Genomic DNA, 19655 nt, shown 5'->3' on the forward strand with positions numbered 1-19655 from the left:
CTGATTAATCGTTTCTTCATTTAGAACAAAAGTAATAAAAGTTCGCGCTAATCTTTCTACTGCGATATTCGAGGATTTCCTTATTTCTTATTGAAAATACAAATTGAATCTTATTATTAATTTAGTGAATTGTATCTTATTGTACGCATATGCATGTATACGTGAAATTATGAAGCGGTACATTCACACTTTATTTCGTGACATTTACGAACTTTACTGGAGATATAACATTCGATTACGCGCATGCAAGTAGCTTTTGATGCAAATTGGCCGATTAGAAACGTCGTCGCGTCCCATTCACTTTCGCTGACGAAAGCGAGGAGGACAAATACATGCGACAAGTAAAACGAAAAAAAGAATACTTCTGCATTATAAAATTTTACATACGCACAGCGATCGCGTGGCGCACGTAAACGCAATTAGAAGCAAATACCTAATCTAGTCTAATAACGGCAATACAACTGATGCTGATTGCGATGAAGATCTCAGCTTGTTATTATCATAAGCGACACCTCGAATGAGTCAATAAGCCGACATTTATGGTCGCGTAAAAGAAAAACGAATGTAACGTAATAAAAATTAAGTAAGTAACATGCTAAAAATTGTGCTCGAGAAACACAGAAACTGCGTGTCTCTATATGTAGTAGAACGAAGATAAGACAAGTAGCTTGCATTTTATGAATGCACTGCCGTGAGATGCATTTGCGAGGGTAATTGACCGTTCACGGCGCCGTGAAGCCGTAAGTGGAGCGAACACTGGAGTTATCCCTCTGAGATTCACGCGCTTATCGATTAGAAAGCTGATAAATGCGTGCAGCAAGCAATGAGTATTGGAAAGACACCGCTCCAGTAAAGATTAATCAATACAATTACTGAAAATTAACCGGAGAATTAACGTACTGATTTTACTAAGATTTCTCTCGAGAAAATATGGCTTTTAAATTATATTTGTTAACGAATAAGAAAAACCGACCAATTCTGACAAAACCGCAGTGTTATCAGTCGAAATAATTCTGCGGTTTTTAAATACAATACGTTACGGGTTACACGTCCACAACCGTAATTTTTATATCTATTGAACTTTCTTTCTTCTCACAGATTTCTTTTCTTACCCTTAACGCGATTGTTATATGTTATTTGTTCATATAATTAGCGGCACGTCGCACGCAACACGAGGAGCGGATCGAGTGGCAAGACTCTTCAATTCAAAGATCGCTTAATCCTATTTGGGACCTACTTTTAAAACATGCGGGAGAGAAAGTAAGAGGAGCTGCCGATGGAGTGACGGCGGTCGCGTGCTTGAGAAAGTAAAGTCCCTTTCGCGCATAGAGATGTACACTTGTGTATACACTTGCGCCGATATATGCGGCTGTGTACACCGTACATGTTCGCCAAACCGATCTATATGGGTCGCGAAAGGAAGTTAGTGTGACTAGCGATGCACAAGAGTTTCATCTCGACTCCCTTGTCTCATTTACAAATTCTGTTTGAACATTCTAAAACATTCTTTCACGTGAAATTCCAATTGACAATAAATGTAATAAAACTGAGATTAAAATGGAAATAAAGCAGGTCCGAGATTAGTTAACCGTTTGATATCAAGTTAAAATCAACTCGCTTTAATAATTTATTTAATATCGCACATTAAATATTACATTCAACGCATGATGCACAATATTTTACAGAGTTTCTAACAGAGTTAATACATCATTTATAAAGCAGTACGGCTCGCAAATTATTGGAGCAAATACGAGGAGGAGTTTACTCGTAATAGTACGTTTTCCTTTTACGAGGAAGATTACGAACAGATTCCGTTTATATCGCTCTAATTAACGTCATTCTTATGTGTTGCGCACACAGCGGTAGCCACTTAAGACGATTGCGATTTTTGAGATAAAGAACATTTTCTTTTCATAAGCCTGATTCCTTGAATGTTAAACTTACTACCTAACGTATCTCGGGTTATAGAATATATAAATGTTACGCTTTTTAACTTTTCATAGTCTGATCTTTATTAATTCTTAGTTATTAACAACATTATATTATGTTATTACTCTTCATAACAAGATGAATAATGGATTTGAAATGTATGATAAATTGGTTTGAAAAAGTAAGAATTCCCTTTGTATCTCGATACGCCCCCCAAATGGAGGATTATCTTTAATTTAATTCCGGTTTCAAAGATATATATAGGCACGTTTATCTGCAACATAGATTCTAATGACGCACAACAAAGTTGCTAACAAGCTTATCGCATTATAGGCTTGTTAAATATACAGTCTCGATTTCGAAAGACAAAGGATATGTAACCACGTTTCATGGTCTTTTTACCCCTTCCGCGGAAATTATTGTTTATTAGATAAACTTATTACTCAATGCTCGCCAATGTGTCAGTGTAATGACATAGTTGCATTCACACGACTTCATTCTTTCGTGCTCTTTCTACGTCATTTTCGTCATGTCCTCAGGTTAATATTACTGACGTGCAATAGCTATCGCATTCCAACGGTATTTATCCATTCACGTCACAATAGTTACGCGGGCATGTCTTGTATACGCAAAAGACTGTGCAATCATGCATCTAAAGCGTCCTGTGTCGTCGCCTAATTGTATCCTGGCATCTTATGCTTCCTTAACGTTGCGCAATAATATGGCTCTACTTCTTCTCTCTCTTTTCATCTTTTCACGTTAATATTTTCCTATTAATTCGCGAATTTGCATGCACAAAACAGTTAATGATTTGTATATTGATTTTTTAGAAGTTGTGGATTGCAAGCAACATAATTATAATTGCAAAATAAAACCTGAAATAGTTTAAAGTAAAGGCGTTGTACTTAGAAATACTGTACTTATTTAAATTACTTAATACTATAATTACATAAATTACTTAATTAATATTAAAAATGCTGTATTTTGGTTTGGCCGAGTTTAAAAACAGAAGGTAAACGAAATTTTGATTTTTTTGATTTTGATATTCCAACTTGTTTACTTATTACATATTACAAACATGCAACTCCGAAAGATCTAAATTTCTCTTATTCCGTGCGGGGAAATAATAGAGAGTGATATCTAAAGAAGAGAAGAAGAAACTCTCCGATTTCCGGCGAAGAGACATAATTTGTTCGCGAACCTGTCGCGGAGTCGCGATAAACGCGATGGATACGCCGGACTTTCGAAGTTCACGGAGAAAGTTATACTTGGTTGACTCTAGAGGCGGGTGCGACTTATCTTAGACAAATAAAAGAAGCATCAATGATTTCACGATTGTGAGCTCCGGTTTCGACCCAGTTCTTGCGTATCTTGCGTACATTCCCAGTCGCGACATTCTTACTCCACGAGTCGCTCTCTACAACAGGATCTGGTCGGAGAACACTTTCGATTTTAATTCAGCACATTCTTTATGCCGATTTTTCTTTCTAATAGATGCAATTCACCGTTGTTAACGAGCCTCATTAATTACACCCATTTATCTATGTTGTGTTAAAGCAAGCACGTGAAAAGTATCGTATATTTGGTAACATTACAAGTTGATTAAATGTTGAAATATTATAGCAAAAAGTTTAAATTAAATTTGAAATGAAATTTCTAATTACGAGCAGTAGGAATTTATCACTTCGTTGGAACTTGATCTCGCGTATTTAACGGTTCGTTTTATCACTCTCACTAATGCGGATGTACATATTATACATCTTACACTTGAATCTTGCTGTGGTCAACCGGAACGTAAAGAGATAGTTCATGTAACAAGATACAAGCCGACGTCTTAGTTGAAGGTGCCAAAAAGGAGAAAGGAGCTAATAACGCGTCATACGTGACATATGTAGCATCGCTTACTTTCGTTTTCAGGTAAAATATAATTTGCATAAATGTTCGACGTCTACACACATAAATTATGCAAGTAATGATTCGTGTTTCTAACTTTTTATGGTACGATTTTTTTGTTTTATCTTGCTTGTAATTGCATTAACCTTTTTGTAGCCATTCTGTAAGTCAGACATCACCACGAGTCTCTCGCTTAGGAAAATTGTCTGAGACTCCGAAGAGACCCTATAATTTGATGAATCAACCGATGAATCAACGCGCACACGTTATCGTTATAAAATATCACTTTCCCGGGTTTTTGCAGGTTCTCGTCGCACCTTATAAAACAGATTGCAACATTCTCTTACGTCTTTGCAGTCGCAATATTACAGAAGCGGATCCACAAGATCCGTAATCTACACGATCAGCGCGCAGGAATGTTGTGATAATCGGAGATCGATCTTAAAAATAATCAGAACAGTTTGTCATCGTTCGTCGACCGCGACTGCAAAGGCTGCGGGCGCAGATCTCGGGATAATCGCAATACGTCTCCGCGCGAATCCAAGCATGACAGTAGCACATTAGAGCTTCGCTCCGAAAAGTGATTTTATTGCAATTGTCCCATCGCCTTTCTTCAAATTGTCACCGACTTTCTCTACCGCTTAAATAATAATTCACGGCGCAACAATTTCCTGATGCCCATCGTAAATTCGTGAGAACGGGAATGTTCTGAATAAAACGGCACCTTCTCTTTCCTAATGGGCCGAATTGTTTGGTTTCAACGTGTTAAGGACTTGTCAAAAATCTTGAAACGTAACTTTGCAAACATTTCGACTTGAAATTTAAATAACATTAACCCAGATTGCGCGAATGTTTGATTAATTAGCTTAATTAGATTGCCAACCTCTGAAGAACGCGATGGATACAATTGCGTTACTAAAAATATATGCTGTATAATAAGAACGTGACGATTTGGTAAAAATTCAAGAAAAAGGTTTCTTTTTCATGCTCTTTTTCGGTAAAACAATGCTCATTCTCAGAACTGTCAACTACAGTTAATTGTCTCGATCTGCTTCCTAAATATTCACAGTAACCCAGTAACGCGTGGGAAAATATTGCAAATCAGAGATGCGCTACTTTTGGAGCTTTTAATGCGGCGCAACAGACGAATTGATTTCAATTAAAGAATTGTCATTTTTATATAGGCATGACATATAAGACTTTCGATCACTACCTGCCAAATGCTTCGGATTACAGATCTCCGATGGATTTTTTTTCTGCATACCTTTATATAATTCGTGATATGATTTGTGAAACTTTTGTTCGTGCTTTTCGAAATTTTTTCGCGAACTCTCACCTCAATTAATAGAATAAAGATGTCGGGTGTCTGTAACTTTCTAGCATGTCAGAAATATAGGTACCTCGCTCGTCCTCTACAAGTCATTAACGAACAAAAGAACAATGCGGTGAGAGATTAGGCAGACCACCATCGTGGATTTTGGTGACACTCGAATGTCGTTCACCTTTTGCAAGTTTTAGGAGTGTGCGCGTGTTTATAATTGACATTTACCTTCGATGCTTAAAATCAAATATACACTGACATTATCACAAATGCATTGTTATCATTATCACAAAAATATATAAATTTATAACTTCTGAGAGTTAAAGTTGCTCCAAAGTAACTGCATATTCTTCCTGGAAATCACCATCCCCACTGCGTTGGAAGGTATTACTCGGAAGGTCGTGGAAGCTGATGGCGTAAAAAGAAAAGTAGGAGAAGAAAAAAGTCATTCTGGATCATCGAGGGACAATTGCGAGTCTTCCTCGCGGGCATTGGTTTTTAATTTTTTCTTCTTTTTTTTTTAGATTTGGATGCCAAGAATTGATGGCGGCGCCGGTGATAACTGCCGCCTCGCACGCATAGTGGGGAGACACTGCGAGAGAGTTTTACGTACCGAAATGAAACTACTCGACAGAGAAAGTGAGAGCAGACGTAGCGGTGCCGGCAGACACCGACGACGAGCAGGCGAGTAGGCGTTCTCCGGGGGCCCTCGACGAGAGAGGACATGATGCGAGCCCTCCACACGGCGAGGAGCTTCGCCACCGTGTGGTAACACGGACACGCTCCATCGGTCGTCCACAAAGTGTTGAATTTCCCATGAAAAGAGAGCTCTTTTTCGGAAAATCAGAAAGATTGGAGAAACTCTGGTGGAAAATAGGGCCGGTTATCTGTCGAAAGCAAGTGCAAGTGAAGAAGAAATGAGAGCGGCGTACTCACGACGGCGGCATTTTGGAGATACAGAAGAGACGGACCTCGAAGCTTGACGGGTATCGGTCTGTGGAAAACTTAGGCGACATTTTGAAGATTCTGTCCTGTGCGGCCCCAATAGTCGAAGTGGCAAGACCTTGTAGTACCGCGATAACGTGCGATAAGAAAACGTAACTTCTCGCAGTTTCATAAATACATGTTCTTATTCGCATGTTCTCATCAGTTAAGTCTCACTATTCTGGGTATATAAATCGCGAGTGCACGGGCGTTTCGTGAGATGTAGTCGTGGAATTGGCGGAAGAATATCTCGCGGTGATAAGGAAACCCGTCGCACGGTACCTTCAATTGTGTTATGGTGCTGAGGACTATCCTGGTCATACGTGGCAGACGAAGAGGTCGTAGAAGAGAGGGCGGCAGGAGTAGTGTCCTGACGGGTTCCCTCTGAGAAATCGCTCACATTGCTTCGATCAGCCGAGGAGAAATCCGGGAAGGTCACGTTTGTTGAATCGGTGAGTGCAGTCTCACGCCGATTTGTCTCCCCCTCTCGTAGACCGCTGGTCTATTTTATTCCTCGTGTGTTTTCTATTTTCTAATCTTAATACGCTGATACAAAAGGAATACGCACGGAATCTGGGAGCAGTTCGCACGAACGAGACAGAATTTAATGAGCGCTGCTATGTAGAACTTGGGTGTGAATATTATAAAATACTTGTTAAAACTATAGTGGGGGGGAATATTATTTAGCAGGGAGAAAACAGTGTTGCACTTGTGTAACAAGGTGTAATTTGAGATTCATAATTTCAGGTCGTCTTATACGTGTAGTTCATTATCACGGAGAAACAATATTGGAGGTGTTTTCTAAAACTTCGTGCAACGCCTCGAAAGATCTATCTCACGATCAGAAACGTGTATCTTGTTCTTTTTTTTTTTTAACAATGCAAGTTGGTCCGCATAAAGTAAGATCAGCTTCGAAAATGAAAACTTTCTCCCGTGGAGCTTGATTATACGAACGATAAATTTTCATACACAGAGAATACATCTCGAAGCAGATCAAATTTATTCGATTTATTGTCGGAATCGACGCAATGGGTGAAGGCACGTAGAACAGAATACTCGGTTTCGTTTCGTTTCGTTAAGTTTAATGTGTGATTAAACGGCAGTTACTATAAAAGCGGGGAGAAAGCAAGATCGGCTTCGTGGAGAGCACCTATCTTTCCAAAGAGAGGCTATCAGCCGTTTCTTACGTATAAAAAGTGTGTTAAGCGAAGAGCGCAAGCCGGTGCGTGCGGTGATTTTGATGCATGGAAGCGATCGGTGCCAGATTCTCAACCTGAATTTCAACATAATACGATATTAAGTTTAATAATCGCGTTATATTAGTGGTTTCTAGACTAATAGAAGCCTGTTAAAAGAAAAAAAATGCTCTAATTGAATATCAATTTTAGATAATTCGCAATTACAATGAAAATTTGTTTTAAAAGATTTCCCTATAATTAAATAATTGATTTTTACTGAATTGTCTACTAAATCTTCAGCACGAGAGAGAAATTTCACCTACATACTCCAACTTTACCAAGCAATTATATCAACGATTAGACAGAAATTTGTTTCAACGATACAAAATGGTAGACAAAGAACGTTGCGCTCCTGGAGATCATTAGGCCATTATACAAGAGCAGTACCTACATTTTTGTTAATTTCGTAAGTAAGGAAAGTCCCCGTTGATTTCGGAAAGAAGACACGGTTTCGCAAGAGCACGTGATCGCCTGTTTGAAGCACGAACTTCGCGTCACATGGCGCCTCAGAGGAGGCTTTTTTAAGTTGCCATCCTCGTAGGCAGTGAAAGTACTTCCGTTCTTTCTCAAAACGAAACGCTCGCGACGTCCGCATCGAGGATGCACGCTTCGGTACCGTTGTAGACGCGTTGCCCAAACACTTCTCTTGGTTTACGTAACAGAGTTCAATAGAAGTCTGAAGAGAGAAACGTGGACTTGAAAGAGTCGTTGTACTGCTAGGCTTTTAACTCACGTCATTTAAATCTCCCGAGCGCCGTGAGAGCGAGCTTGTAATTCTACACAAAGGCAAACAACCGATAGAAACATTAATCCCCCTTTTGATTTTTACCTTGCGGTTTTTACATAATTGTTCGCTGAAAAGCAATTGCTCGTTGTTATTGCACATCATCTCCGAGTCTGAAAATGGCCGAGAAACGAAGCCGCTAGCGAGAAAAGATTCGTTACACAATGGAAAGTGTTCGTCACGAAAGATATCGGTGAATTAGACCGCGAAAATGCTTACTCTTTTCAAGGCCGTGAGTAAGATCGGCGGTTGCGACGTCAAGATTTCTTCGGAGAAGAAACCGGTTTCTAGCCTCCGAAAGGAAACTCGGATGTGTTTTCGAAACACATTAAGACACAAAGACGAATTTCGAATATCTATATCGAGTCCGTTCGAGTTTTTACTTGCGGTTTCCCACCGGTTTTGCTTCAGCGTGGCGGAGAAAAGAAATAAAAGCCACGTATATACCCGGTGTAATGGACGAGCGATCGGAAGTCATCCTTCCGGTCGATACGTGAACTTGAACACGTACCTACGTGGGCTTGGTCTACATAAATCTATATCTAACCAGAGTCAGCAAGAGAGTTAGCTATTATCTTAATGATTACCTAAATACGACAGAGTTAGAGTGACAAGTGACAAGTAAAATAATCCTGAAATCGTACGTAAACTCCAACAGCTATCACTGCATGTTACTTTTATCATTGTGGACCTCGGCCACGTGATCTTTATTTTTCACAGCTAGATAGGCACAAAGTACTAAGATAAGACTTATTAAAATATATGATACGTAATATTTTTGAAATATAATACTTATCAATTCCGTGAATTATTCTCTTGTGCACTACATTATACGGAAAATTAATTCCGCGCCGGTAATAGATACCACTAATACGTTTAATAACGCGCGCACGATGTAATAGTGCTTCATTTTCAGCGCGCGAGACGTGATATTATTTTGTTTTATTATATAATTCCGGACGTGTAGGTGCATTATCACCGACATTATCGTCGTGGCTCGGCGGCGCGTGCAGAGCTTTTCTCCGTAATGCTTGGCCGGTTCCATTGTTGTTGTCAGCTATTAGGGTGTATGCGATGCGCCGAAGGAAAATTGTAATCCTAGCGCAGCGGAACGTGCACGAGAGAACAATTATCCTTCGATTTGGGCGAAAGTAATGGCGAACTCCCGTGCGGCCAGGAGAAAGTGATGGGTCTTCACGTTCTTAATGTAGACTCACATGCGGAATTCGATATACCGCGCGGGCTGCACGCGTGGACCGCGGGAGAGGGAGAGGGATGTGATCGGAGATCCCCGATCCATGTGGGTGCTTGCATGCGCGTGCTTTCACTGACAGCTGAAAACGGACGCGGCAAATGACTGATGATGTTGAATTAACGCTTTCATTAACTGTCGTAAAAATTTACTGTCTTCACTTTTCAATGAACCGACGGCTAAAGTAACAATAGTAAGGCAAGAACAAATCTAGCTGAATTCTTCCCTTGGGAAGATTTACTCTAAATTAAATTAAAAATTTTTAAGTAATCTTTCAAATCTAAGGGTTTACGTGAGGAAGTTGAAAATTTACTTAAGAACTTTTAAAGTAATTTTGGACACTTAAAGTAATTTCTAGATAGTCAAGCCTGTCAAATTTCCTGCTAGAGGGCCGCGCGGCGTAGCACTTTCTCGTAAGAAGAAAACCGCGCGCGGTCACGTATAAAAGTTTAAAGTGTCACTTTTTATATTTCTTATTTTTCTAAAGTAAAATTGTAAGGTTTTCTAAGGTGTATTTTCCCCAAGGGTTATCAAATTATTTAGCATCGAGAAAAGAAGTATGACGTATACATATAATATATCGTCGTATATATATACAATGTAGAATTGCGTGATCAACATTATAGGCCGATTTCACAATTTAATACGAGTACATATGTCTTGTACTTCCATTGAGATACGCTCGACGGAGCTGGAAATCTAAAAAGAAGATCACAGCATTTCGTTATCTATAATTCGCGAGAAATAGAAGAACAACAATGTCGGGAATTGCGGCCGGGGGAATTAGTAAGATCTGAGCAAACGGGATAGCGTTGTAGTAATCGAACACTTTCACGGTGAAAATCACCGTGCGCAACGGATTCGCGTGCATTCGCGTGGCAAGGCGGGTTCGCAGGGGACAAAGGGAATAAATAGGAGGGACAAAAAGGTGGGAGGCTTTTGGTGTACGATGTGAGCAGCGATTCGTAACTTCCGTCGTCGGGGCGGCGGGTGGCACTGCGTGAACGTGAACTTCACACTGTCGTGCACGCAAGAGGTGTACTTTCACTTCTGGTGGATCCACGCGACGTAGAGCCAATGACCTACTAACACATCGAACCGTTCATCTTCTCCGTTGCGATTGACAGTGGCCCGGCAAGGCCGTCCACCAACGTTATTTAAGGAACAATATTATATTTCCTTCCCCTTGTTTTTCTTTTAATATTTCTAACGCTTAGAGAGCTCCCGGTTTATCTGCCAAACATGAGGCAATGTCAAAGTCGCACAGAAATTTGATTTTCGAAAGATTCTGGGAAAAAATCTATCTAACCATTAAATTTCTGCCTTTATAATAAGAATCTATTGATTATTTAATTACAACTACAAAATTTATTATTTTTTAAGAAGTTGACGCGCATTTGTAATTACATAAGTGATTGAAAATAGAAATTGACAAGTTTCAGGCTTTAGAGCCGCTAGCACATGAGGAAGCCTTATTAAAGTTTTACTAGCGCATCGTTTTCTCTCGCTAATGTCGTTCGTGGGCGATAATTTCATTCGACAGAGTTGGTGAATTTAAGCACGTTCGGTGAATCTTTTTCACGTATAAATGCCATGATCTTTGGTTCCGGGTGAACCTCTTTACTTTCACTCGTTACGGAGGATCGTGACGCAAACTGGATTTCGTCCCCATCCTACCAAGAGGAATTCACGGGCCATGCGGAAGTTGTTTTCCACTTTGCTTCGTTTGCTTCCAAGCGTCGCCTCATGCAAGATTGTCTCCTAACTTGTCTGTGTCAACTCTAAATTCAGGATAACAGAATCTAAATTTAAAAGAAATAATAGCCATTTTTGTTGTTAAAATGTTGAAGACGCTTCTCGTTACGAACGATTGTAGATTATACTTTTGATAGGCCTAGTTGATAGATAGAAAAAAAGTATCGGTAGAGAGAAGAGATAAAATCTGTAAAAACTTTCATCTTCCAAAAATATAATATTAACTACATCATTTTTATCGTTTCATAAATGGGAACAGTACGCATGGACGGTTCAGTGCCAAAAGAAAGTTCCCCGATTCATCGCGAAATCGTTACCGATAATTGTGGGTACGAGTAGCATTCCTCGACATCAGATCGGAATCTTTGATGATTCCACTTGGCTGCGAGTTCAAGCAATATGCATTTCCTTTCGCTAGGAATCAGTTCTAATATGGCGTCCGATGATGATTAACGACTCGTGAAACTCGAGGAGAAAATCCTCGATCCAGAGCCTGAATTGAGTAGTGACAGATTGTCTAGGATCCAAGTGTTACAGCACATGGAAAGATCGCTCAGACGCATCTCTTATTTGATAACCAATTATAATAATCTGTTTCTATAAATAATAATTTATATTATACACTATGTATCATTTATCTTTTTGAAGTTTAACGAGCACTTGATCTCGAGCAACCGTTTCTAATTCTTCAGTAAAACGATGGGTGCATCGAGGCTGCGTCATTGGCTTTTCGCTGCAATCGTCCTGAGTCTTTCCTCGAACTTGATGGCGAGCGAGGTGCAGCGCTTCAAGAGCTCCGATTCCTCGGCTATCGACGTGCAAAAAGATGAGACCAAGCGTACCGCGATCGTAGCAATTCGCCGGCGGAGATATGTACGATTTCCGACGGGATCTGCTTACCTCCTCGAGGGTGGCTCGATACCACATGGCAGAAATCTTGGGTCGCATCCGGCTACTCGTTTCGTGCCGCAGGCTCAATTGTCTGGCTCATGGAGACAGCACAAGTCTCTTTGGAGAAGTCCCGCAATTTCCGATTACAATAGACCGGTGATGTCTCATCGGACGCCGCGACTGATATTTCGTGACAACGATTTCCTGCCGCCGGTTGGAGGCGGCGCGGCTTCCTTTTTCCAGCAGTCTAATCAGCTGCCAGATTTCGAGGATGATATCAGAGGTAAGAGCATTCCTTCTCGAGAATCGAGAATAATTCATCAATATTTTAAGCTTTGTCCTATTCGATTAAGGCCCGGCTTCACCAACGTCGCTTAACTTTAAGCTTAGCTTAATTCGTTCCTTGTCCTCTTTCCAACTGTTATTTTAGGAAGAGACAAACATGAATTAAACTAAGATTAAAGTTAAGCGACGTTTGGTGAAACCGGGCTTAAAACTTATATCTTTTTTTGTGGATTAACGGTCAATTATTATATTGTTTATCCTAATATGCAATTTATTGTAAACTATAAATTGTGCATAATTTCTAATATTTAAACGGTTCAGATTGGTGCTTATCAAATACATTCTCGATGCTTTAAATGCTGCAGTATTAGAAATTATGGGTTAGACAGCTGTAATATACTTAAACATATTGCAACGTTTCATACGGGCCTGTATTTATCGGTGCTCGTTATTCTTTAAATGTATAATAAATACCTTTCCATTTTACTTTCTTCCTTTTCTTCGCGCGCTCGCGTAATCCCGTCACTTCTGTAATTCGATTCGCTATGCAAATAGCGCTTCATCGGCGAGGTGCTTAGAGAAGCGTGCAAATGCAAATGATGTATTATATGGAACTTTCGAAGCATTTCAATTGTAAACGAACCGACACTTATCTCCGGCGCGATCGAGTGAACTAACTCGCGAGCATGTAAGCGCGTAAGATGTGTAATGTCTGTGCAGTAAACTGTAATAATTGCTAATTTATCATCATAAATAATGACAGTGTGTATAAAAATATCGGACGGTATTTATTAATCTTGAACAGCTGTGAGATTAGAGTTAATTAATTCTCATATAAATACTCTACTTTTTCCTTTCTAATTTTAAATTAATTCGATTTTTATACAAATGCTACGTAAGGTGCTTATTTTCTTAAATTAAACGACCTATTCTTTTAGCAGGAAATAGCTTCTTTTCTTTTTTTTTATCTTACGATGACTGCACTTTTCCAGAATAGCATCTTTATTTCAGATCTCCGGAAACAGACACCGGATGATTTCCCCAGATTGGAAACAGGTATGTGCAATTTGTTAGCAGAAAAATTCAAACTAGTCGTAATGATGTTACTCACGGAAATTTCCGATTCCTTCCACCAAGTTCGCAATTCCTGCTTAGTTGTCGGCTCACTTGATCGCCTTGGTGACTTCGTCCTCTCGCGTAAACTCGTAAAAATCGGACGGTTAGTCGCGCAACATCCCACTTCTTAATGGTGCGCGAAACTTATTTCCATTACAGTCGACGACTTCCGTCGTGGTCCAAGCACGGAAATCGTTACGACATCGTCGACGTCGCGCTTTGCCGCCGAACGGTAGATCGTTGTCACGCTGAACTGGTACGAGGTCCTTTTACGATTGTCCAAATGTTTCTCTATAGAAAGTATTGTCGGAGAAACGGTTGATCATGTCGATATTTTTTCTATCGTTTGCACTTATTATCTTGAATAGTTTTATCCTGACAGATTTCAGCGAGATCGGTTTAATCCTTCGCTGTTCAATAGCTTTTGGTCGGATTCTACATATAGTAATTGTTTTTTATGTGATTTTAACTACAAATTATAAATATCATTAAATTGTTTGTAAATTATTGATGAAGAATATGAGAATTTTGCTGGGATAAAAGTATACGTGTTTAAATTTTACAAATTTATCTTCTTTAAATAATGTGCAAATTTTATTAGAAAATATGGTCTTGAATTAAAATAAAGGTCAAATAGTTAAAATTTTAATATATTCTTTTCACTACGCTCGTGCTAGCTTTAAACCAGTCCTCGATTTTAACTTGCGGTGGTTTCGTCTTTCGAAGTTAGACTTGGAGTAATCGGCGAAGTAAAAGCGGCGGCCTCCTTCGATTGATAATTGCATTAAGTATCGATTAGAAAGATTTGTATTTTGTAAAGAGTTTCAATTTTTTGTAGTATTAGGATTATGTATGTTATTTGAAGTGTATTAATAACATATTATAATCACAATTATGTCTAGTTAATGGATGTTAATTCTTCAATTTTTAATAATCAATATCTGATTGAGAGGAGTCACGTTCTGTTGGAATCGTTTTCTACTTTCGCCTAACATAGTTATATAGATTGAGATTAGATTAGCAACTGCAATGACGCCTTTCTGCAACATACAAATTGCGAACCCCCGGACATTTTCCTTCTCGACCGGACGGGAAACGCGGTCGCACCGCGCATTGATAAGTCGACGATTGTTAAGGACGATTACGTAACTGGACAGTCGCGGAAGACAAGAGTTTCCATATTTTCTGCAGAGATGCGCCAAGAAAAAAGACCGCTGTGGAAAGGCGACGATACATTGTGCGCGGACGGACGGAGCTGCGAATTTTTTCTAATATGCTGGATGTCTGCTGGCCTATTGGACGGCAGCTGCGGCGGCATTATGTACGCGTGTTGTCAGAAGAAAGACCCTAAAGCTCTCACTGATTATAACCTGATCGAGTCGCCTAGAGATCAATCTCGGCCGCTTCCGCTGGATTTGTACACGGAGACCGCCAGCGACGATCGTAAGTCCTTCCTTCGAAAAGCATGCTGTCCGTACTCTAGCACCGCACTTGAAAGCATGAGGTCCACCCTTGTCTCTTTTTTCTTCTTTTGTCTTTCCTCTAGTTTCCTGTCGATTGTTTCTCTCTTCATCAACTATTTCACGGCTCCACACATTCGCGTCTGTTCCAAGCACAAACTGTTCCCACTTCTTCTTCTTCTTCTTCTTCTTCTCCGCACACCGTCGCACAAAAATTGCACAGTTTCCTTACCGGATGTCTTCCATTTGTCGTCTTCAGTCTTTTCTTCCTTTTAATATCACAGTTCTTTCTTCTTTGACACACGCACGTTTTATGTTACTTTGACCTTCTCTTCTTGTTGTGCATGCACATGATTCAGTCCAAGCATGTGATTAAGTGAAATCGTATAAATATCTGTCTTCCCATGCATGTTTGTCCGAAAATGATTTTTATCAATATTGTAACATTGTATTTTTCCACACAATTATCCGTCTGAATTCCTGTAAATGCCTATTAACGATTATAAGTGGCCGTCTCCTCGAACTCGATTCCTTAATATTTTTCACCACGAGATAAAAACGGTCTTCTCAGTGTCCGCTTGAACGAAACGGTACAATCCTTGCTGAATTAATGAATGAAAAGCTACTAGAAATCGTAGGTCAATTCTTACAAAGAAATATAATATAAACTCTTGAAATTGGTAGAAAGCGCAGCAGGCGAATGGATGTAGATATCATAACAGCTGTCGTCGTCCGTGGATTAATTTTCTAAATGGTGAAACGCGTTTTTTTCTGCATCGCCATCGGCTCATAAAACTTTGGCGATCTAGGCTCCGTCTCTTTCTCATGATCTACGTGAATAAAACGCTTCGCTGCATTCGCAACAATCGTTTTTTCGTAAAGGATCACTTTATACAAAGCAATGCACTAATAAGCGCATGAATTTGTCTGCGACTAATTATAATAAAAGGATATCTTTGTAATATCCTTTATGGGTAGTTCCAAGTAATCTAACGAATCTAAAAGATCTCTTGAGCTCTCCTGTAATTCACATTTTGTGTGGAATGTATTCATATTAATAAAGTTAACAGAGTTGGAATGTTTACCCTTCCAAAGCGTTGTGATTTAAGAAATAACGATGTCACACGTTTACACGTACAAAGGTTATTATTGTAATAATTGTTAAGAAAGATAATTTTAAATTTGATAACGTATTATTATATAAGCTTGTTCTCTTATCGAGATTTTCTTTATCAATAGCTCTAACTTGAAGCTAACAGCTGTACAAATTATATCTATTATCTTGACTTTATCTGTCGGGCGATGTTGAAGTGATCGATGTAACATTAGGAGTTATTTGAGTACTGTCGAAATCACTTGGTTACAAGCAATGCAGGCCAAGGTCCGACGTTAAAATGGAACGGAAGAAACTATTATTGTTATTATATATAATAAATAAAGAACATCGTATTACTCCAAGTCCAATTTCGGCGAAGAGAAGAACGGGGAAGAAAGTTTTTTGCCGCTGTCGATTATTGCATGTCTTTCGCAGTTTGTGTGGTCAGCTCTAAAGGCGTTGATTGTTATGGAACCGTGTTTAAGCATCATTGCGCGTTATTGTAATCACAGGTTGCGGCACAGTTAGGATTACCAGATATTCTGTGCACGCAGAATAACTTAGGATACCCGTTGCTTTATTTGTCGCCGAACAATAGCTTTGCGCTCAACTATGTCGTATATAAGTATTCTTTTAATTACTATCTACAAGAGTTCTCTGCCGCTCCTCCGGAATTAATTTACTTGACGCCTACGTTCTATTTCAGAAAGGGAAAATTTGGCAACTCTAGTGCAATTCGTCGCGCCAAATAATTAGACCCCACAGCTATAATTATAACGGCGACACTTTAATTGCACGCGAATCCAGGCAATTGCGTTTTGCAGGTTGCGGCATACCGGTTGTCTCGAAACAAATCGCGCAGAGGAGAATCGTCGGCGGCGACGACGCCGGTTTTGGCAGTTTCCCGTGGCAGGTTAGATGATAATGCGCGAGACACCTTAGTTTGGGTTTCCAACTTATCATTAAATCCATTGTTTGTTTTAACAGGCTTATATACGGATCGGTTCCAGCAGATGCGGCGGCACTTTGGTCAATCGGTTTCACGTTGTCACCGCTGGCCATTGCGTTGCGAAGTGAGTGGGGAATAATCTATCTGTATATGTTTTTTTTTGTTTTACATTAATGCAATTGTTAAATTTTAAATATAAATGGTTGTTAATTAGAATATTTCGTCAATTTTTCGAATGTCAGAGCGTCGGCGCGACAAGTCCAGGTCACTCTCGGCGATTACGTGGTGAATTCTGCGAGTGAAAATTTGCCCGCTTATACTTTTGGAGTTCGAGAAATCAGAGTGCATCCTTATTTCAAATTCACGCCGCAGGCGGACAGGTGCGTTCGCGTGTATTACTCATTTATTTAACGTGAATACCTCGTAAATGTCGACAATCGTCAGCTAAACAGAGTAAACTTAATCGATTTTGTGTCCTCTATATTTCTTGTTTATCAGGTTCGATGTGGCTGTGCTTCGATTGGACCGACCGGTTCATTATATGCCTCATATAGCACCTATATGTCTACCGGAGAAAAACGAAGACTTCCTGGGACAATATGGCTGGGCTGCGGGATGGGGTGCTTTACAAGCAGGTAGTGCTTTGCTCGCGAAAAAATTGTTTTATACTCATCTCCGACAATATAATTTTTAACACATTTTCCATCTCTCGCCTTATAAAGTCTGGATTATATTTTTTTGGGTCTATTTACGGCAGAACACGATTTCTTGCAATGTTATTATAACAGATATTGAAATATACGCACATATATTTGAATGGAGAAATAAAATATCTTACAGCCCTAATATTAATTTGACATAAATAATTAAGATCTTGTTAGAATTTGTTTTTGTAATCTGCTTATCTCGTTATATCGAATTATTTTATTTAGGTTCTAGATTACGACCCAAGACTCTGCAAGCTGTAGACGTGCCCGTGATCAATAATCGCATCTGTGAGCAGTGGCATCGGTCGAATGGTATCAACGTCGTCATTTACGACGAGATGATGTGCGCCGGCTATCGAAGCGGCGGCAAAGATTCGTGTCAGGTAAGCGGTTTCGTCATCGTGGGCGCGTACTGTTTGAACGATGAATCGTCGTTCCGTTCTCTTGTTCTTTTTCCTCTGTTTCGTCTGCTCCAATGTACTTTTTCAAGAATATAAACCATTTAATTTTTAGGGTGACAGCGGAGGTCCGTTGATGTTGGAGAAAACTGGTCGATGGTACCTCATCGGCATCGTCTCCGCAGGTTATTCTTGCGCACAGCCAGGTCAACCAGGGATCTATCATCGCGTAGCTAAGACCGTCGATTGGATTACATATGTCATAAACTCGTAGCGCATCCGCAACCGCAGGAGAATTGTTCTCACAAGGAAGAGTTGTTTTCGGTGTTACACTCGGATTTCAAAAATTTTTGCATGCACAGGTAGGGCGTCTCTAATTAGAAGAAAAATTAAAACATTTTAGTAGTTATATGTGGACTTGAGAGTTCAACACGGATTTCTACGTGTTTAAAAGTTTACATATAAATGTATTTTACAGTACATAAAACGTTTAGTCAAATGTCATAATACATGGACGTCTCGAGCCATCTTCAGTGCAATAAATTAAGTGCAAAATTTCACTATCTCCTCCGACGCCATGATGAGAGCTTAGGGATTGCGTAATCCGAAATCACTACCTCACGAAACATGTGTGATTATGGTCTGTACAAGTTTAAGCCTCAACGATTAGAAATTATCAAAATAACATTCAAAATTAACTCACCATACAATCAGTGAAACGTGAAAATTAAATGAAGTCGTAAAAAATAAGATCTGAATCGATATACATTGAATTAAAAAACACATCATACAATGCTGTAAGTCAGATAAGTAAAAACTTAATAAATAATAAAACAGATACAATTAAAGTAAATACACAAGAATTATATGTCCTAAAAAAGTAAAATTATTAAAAATCTTCCCAGTTAGGGACTCCCTTACCTGCACGCAAAAAAATTTTGAAATTCGAATGCAACATCTAAAAACCTTATTTTGGCAGAAAGAGCCTGAATTCTGTGACACGAGGATCAGACAGCTTTCGCATTGAAAATGATTTCCGGGGTCTAAAGCACATCCGAGAAATCAATGTGACACAATGATATAAGCATTTAATGAGAGAATTCATTTGAACTGACTTTCAGAAAACCATATGTCTAACGAAATTAAAGCCATTTTACTTCACGGGAATGTAAATGTAATTTAGAGTAAAATGTATCGTAGACGTCGTAATAAACGATTTCGTGTTTTCGTCAATATTGTTTCAAAAGCGAGGAAAAGCTTGACGTTCCCTATTAAATGTATAATACGTTATTATATAAGTATCTCTATTGACACAAGTGGGTGGAGTAAGTATGTTGTAATTACAACGATGTGAATGTTTTGTAAATTAAGCATGTATGATATATGTATGAATTTGCGCTTAATAAATACTTTGTTTTTGATGTTATTCTCATTAAAACAGCACTGAACTCTCTACGGTACGATTGCAACAACTAATTCTACAATATCTATAATAATGGCATAACGTTTTAAGTATAACTCGAGACCATTGCCAAAGTAACAGATGTATTATGAATTAATTTAAATTTTAATATCACTATGATTCTTGTTTATTACA

The 19655-nt window shown here is 39.2% G+C and overlaps 2 protein-coding genes across 2 annotated transcripts in view; one reads left to right on the plus strand and one right to left on the minus strand.

The window, feature by feature from the left end:
• The window catches only part of LOC105566863 (CDGSH iron-sulfur domain-containing protein 3, mitochondrial), a 35971-nt gene that overhangs the window by 3161 nt on the left and 13155 nt on the right, over positions 1-19655 (minus strand). The gene's annotated exons all lie outside the window — the stretch shown is intronic.
• On the plus strand, positions 5704-19641 carry LOC105566862 (proclotting enzyme-like). The gene is made up of 10 exons (XM_012021229.1): positions 5704-6579; positions 11849-12330; positions 13344-13388; positions 14640-14891; positions 16829-16917; positions 16992-17077; positions 17196-17333; positions 17452-17588; positions 17886-18043; positions 18174-19641. The coding sequence occupies exons 2-10, from the start codon at positions 11856-11858 to the stop codon at positions 18330-18332; spliced, it is 1539 nt and encodes a 512-aa protein (XP_011876619.1). The 5' UTR covers positions 5704-6579; positions 11849-11855; the 3' UTR covers positions 18333-19641.

The sequence above is a fragment of the Vollenhovia emeryi genome, unplaced genomic scaffold (genome assembly GCF_000949405.1).
Source record: "Vollenhovia emeryi isolate VEMERY1.0 unplaced genomic scaffold, V.emery_V1.0 DF939142.1, whole genome shotgun sequence".
Lineage (NCBI taxonomy): Eukaryota > Metazoa > Arthropoda > Insecta > Hymenoptera > Formicidae > Vollenhovia > Vollenhovia emeryi.

Bases quoted from the DNA above. Each gene is read 5' to 3' on its own strand.
- LOC105566862 (XM_012021229.1), top strand. From the start codon at position 11,856: ATGGGTGCATCGAGGCTGCGTCATTGGCTTTTCGCTGCAATCGTCCTG. The intron at 14,892-16,828 runs GTAAGTCCTTCC...TGCGTTTTGCAG, and splicing joins GGAGACCGCCAGCGACGATC to GTTGCGGCATACCGGTTGTC. The intron at 18,044-18,173 runs GTAAGCGGTTTC...TTTAATTTTTAG, and splicing joins GCGGCAAAGATTCGTGTCAG to GGTGACAGCGGAGGTCCGTT.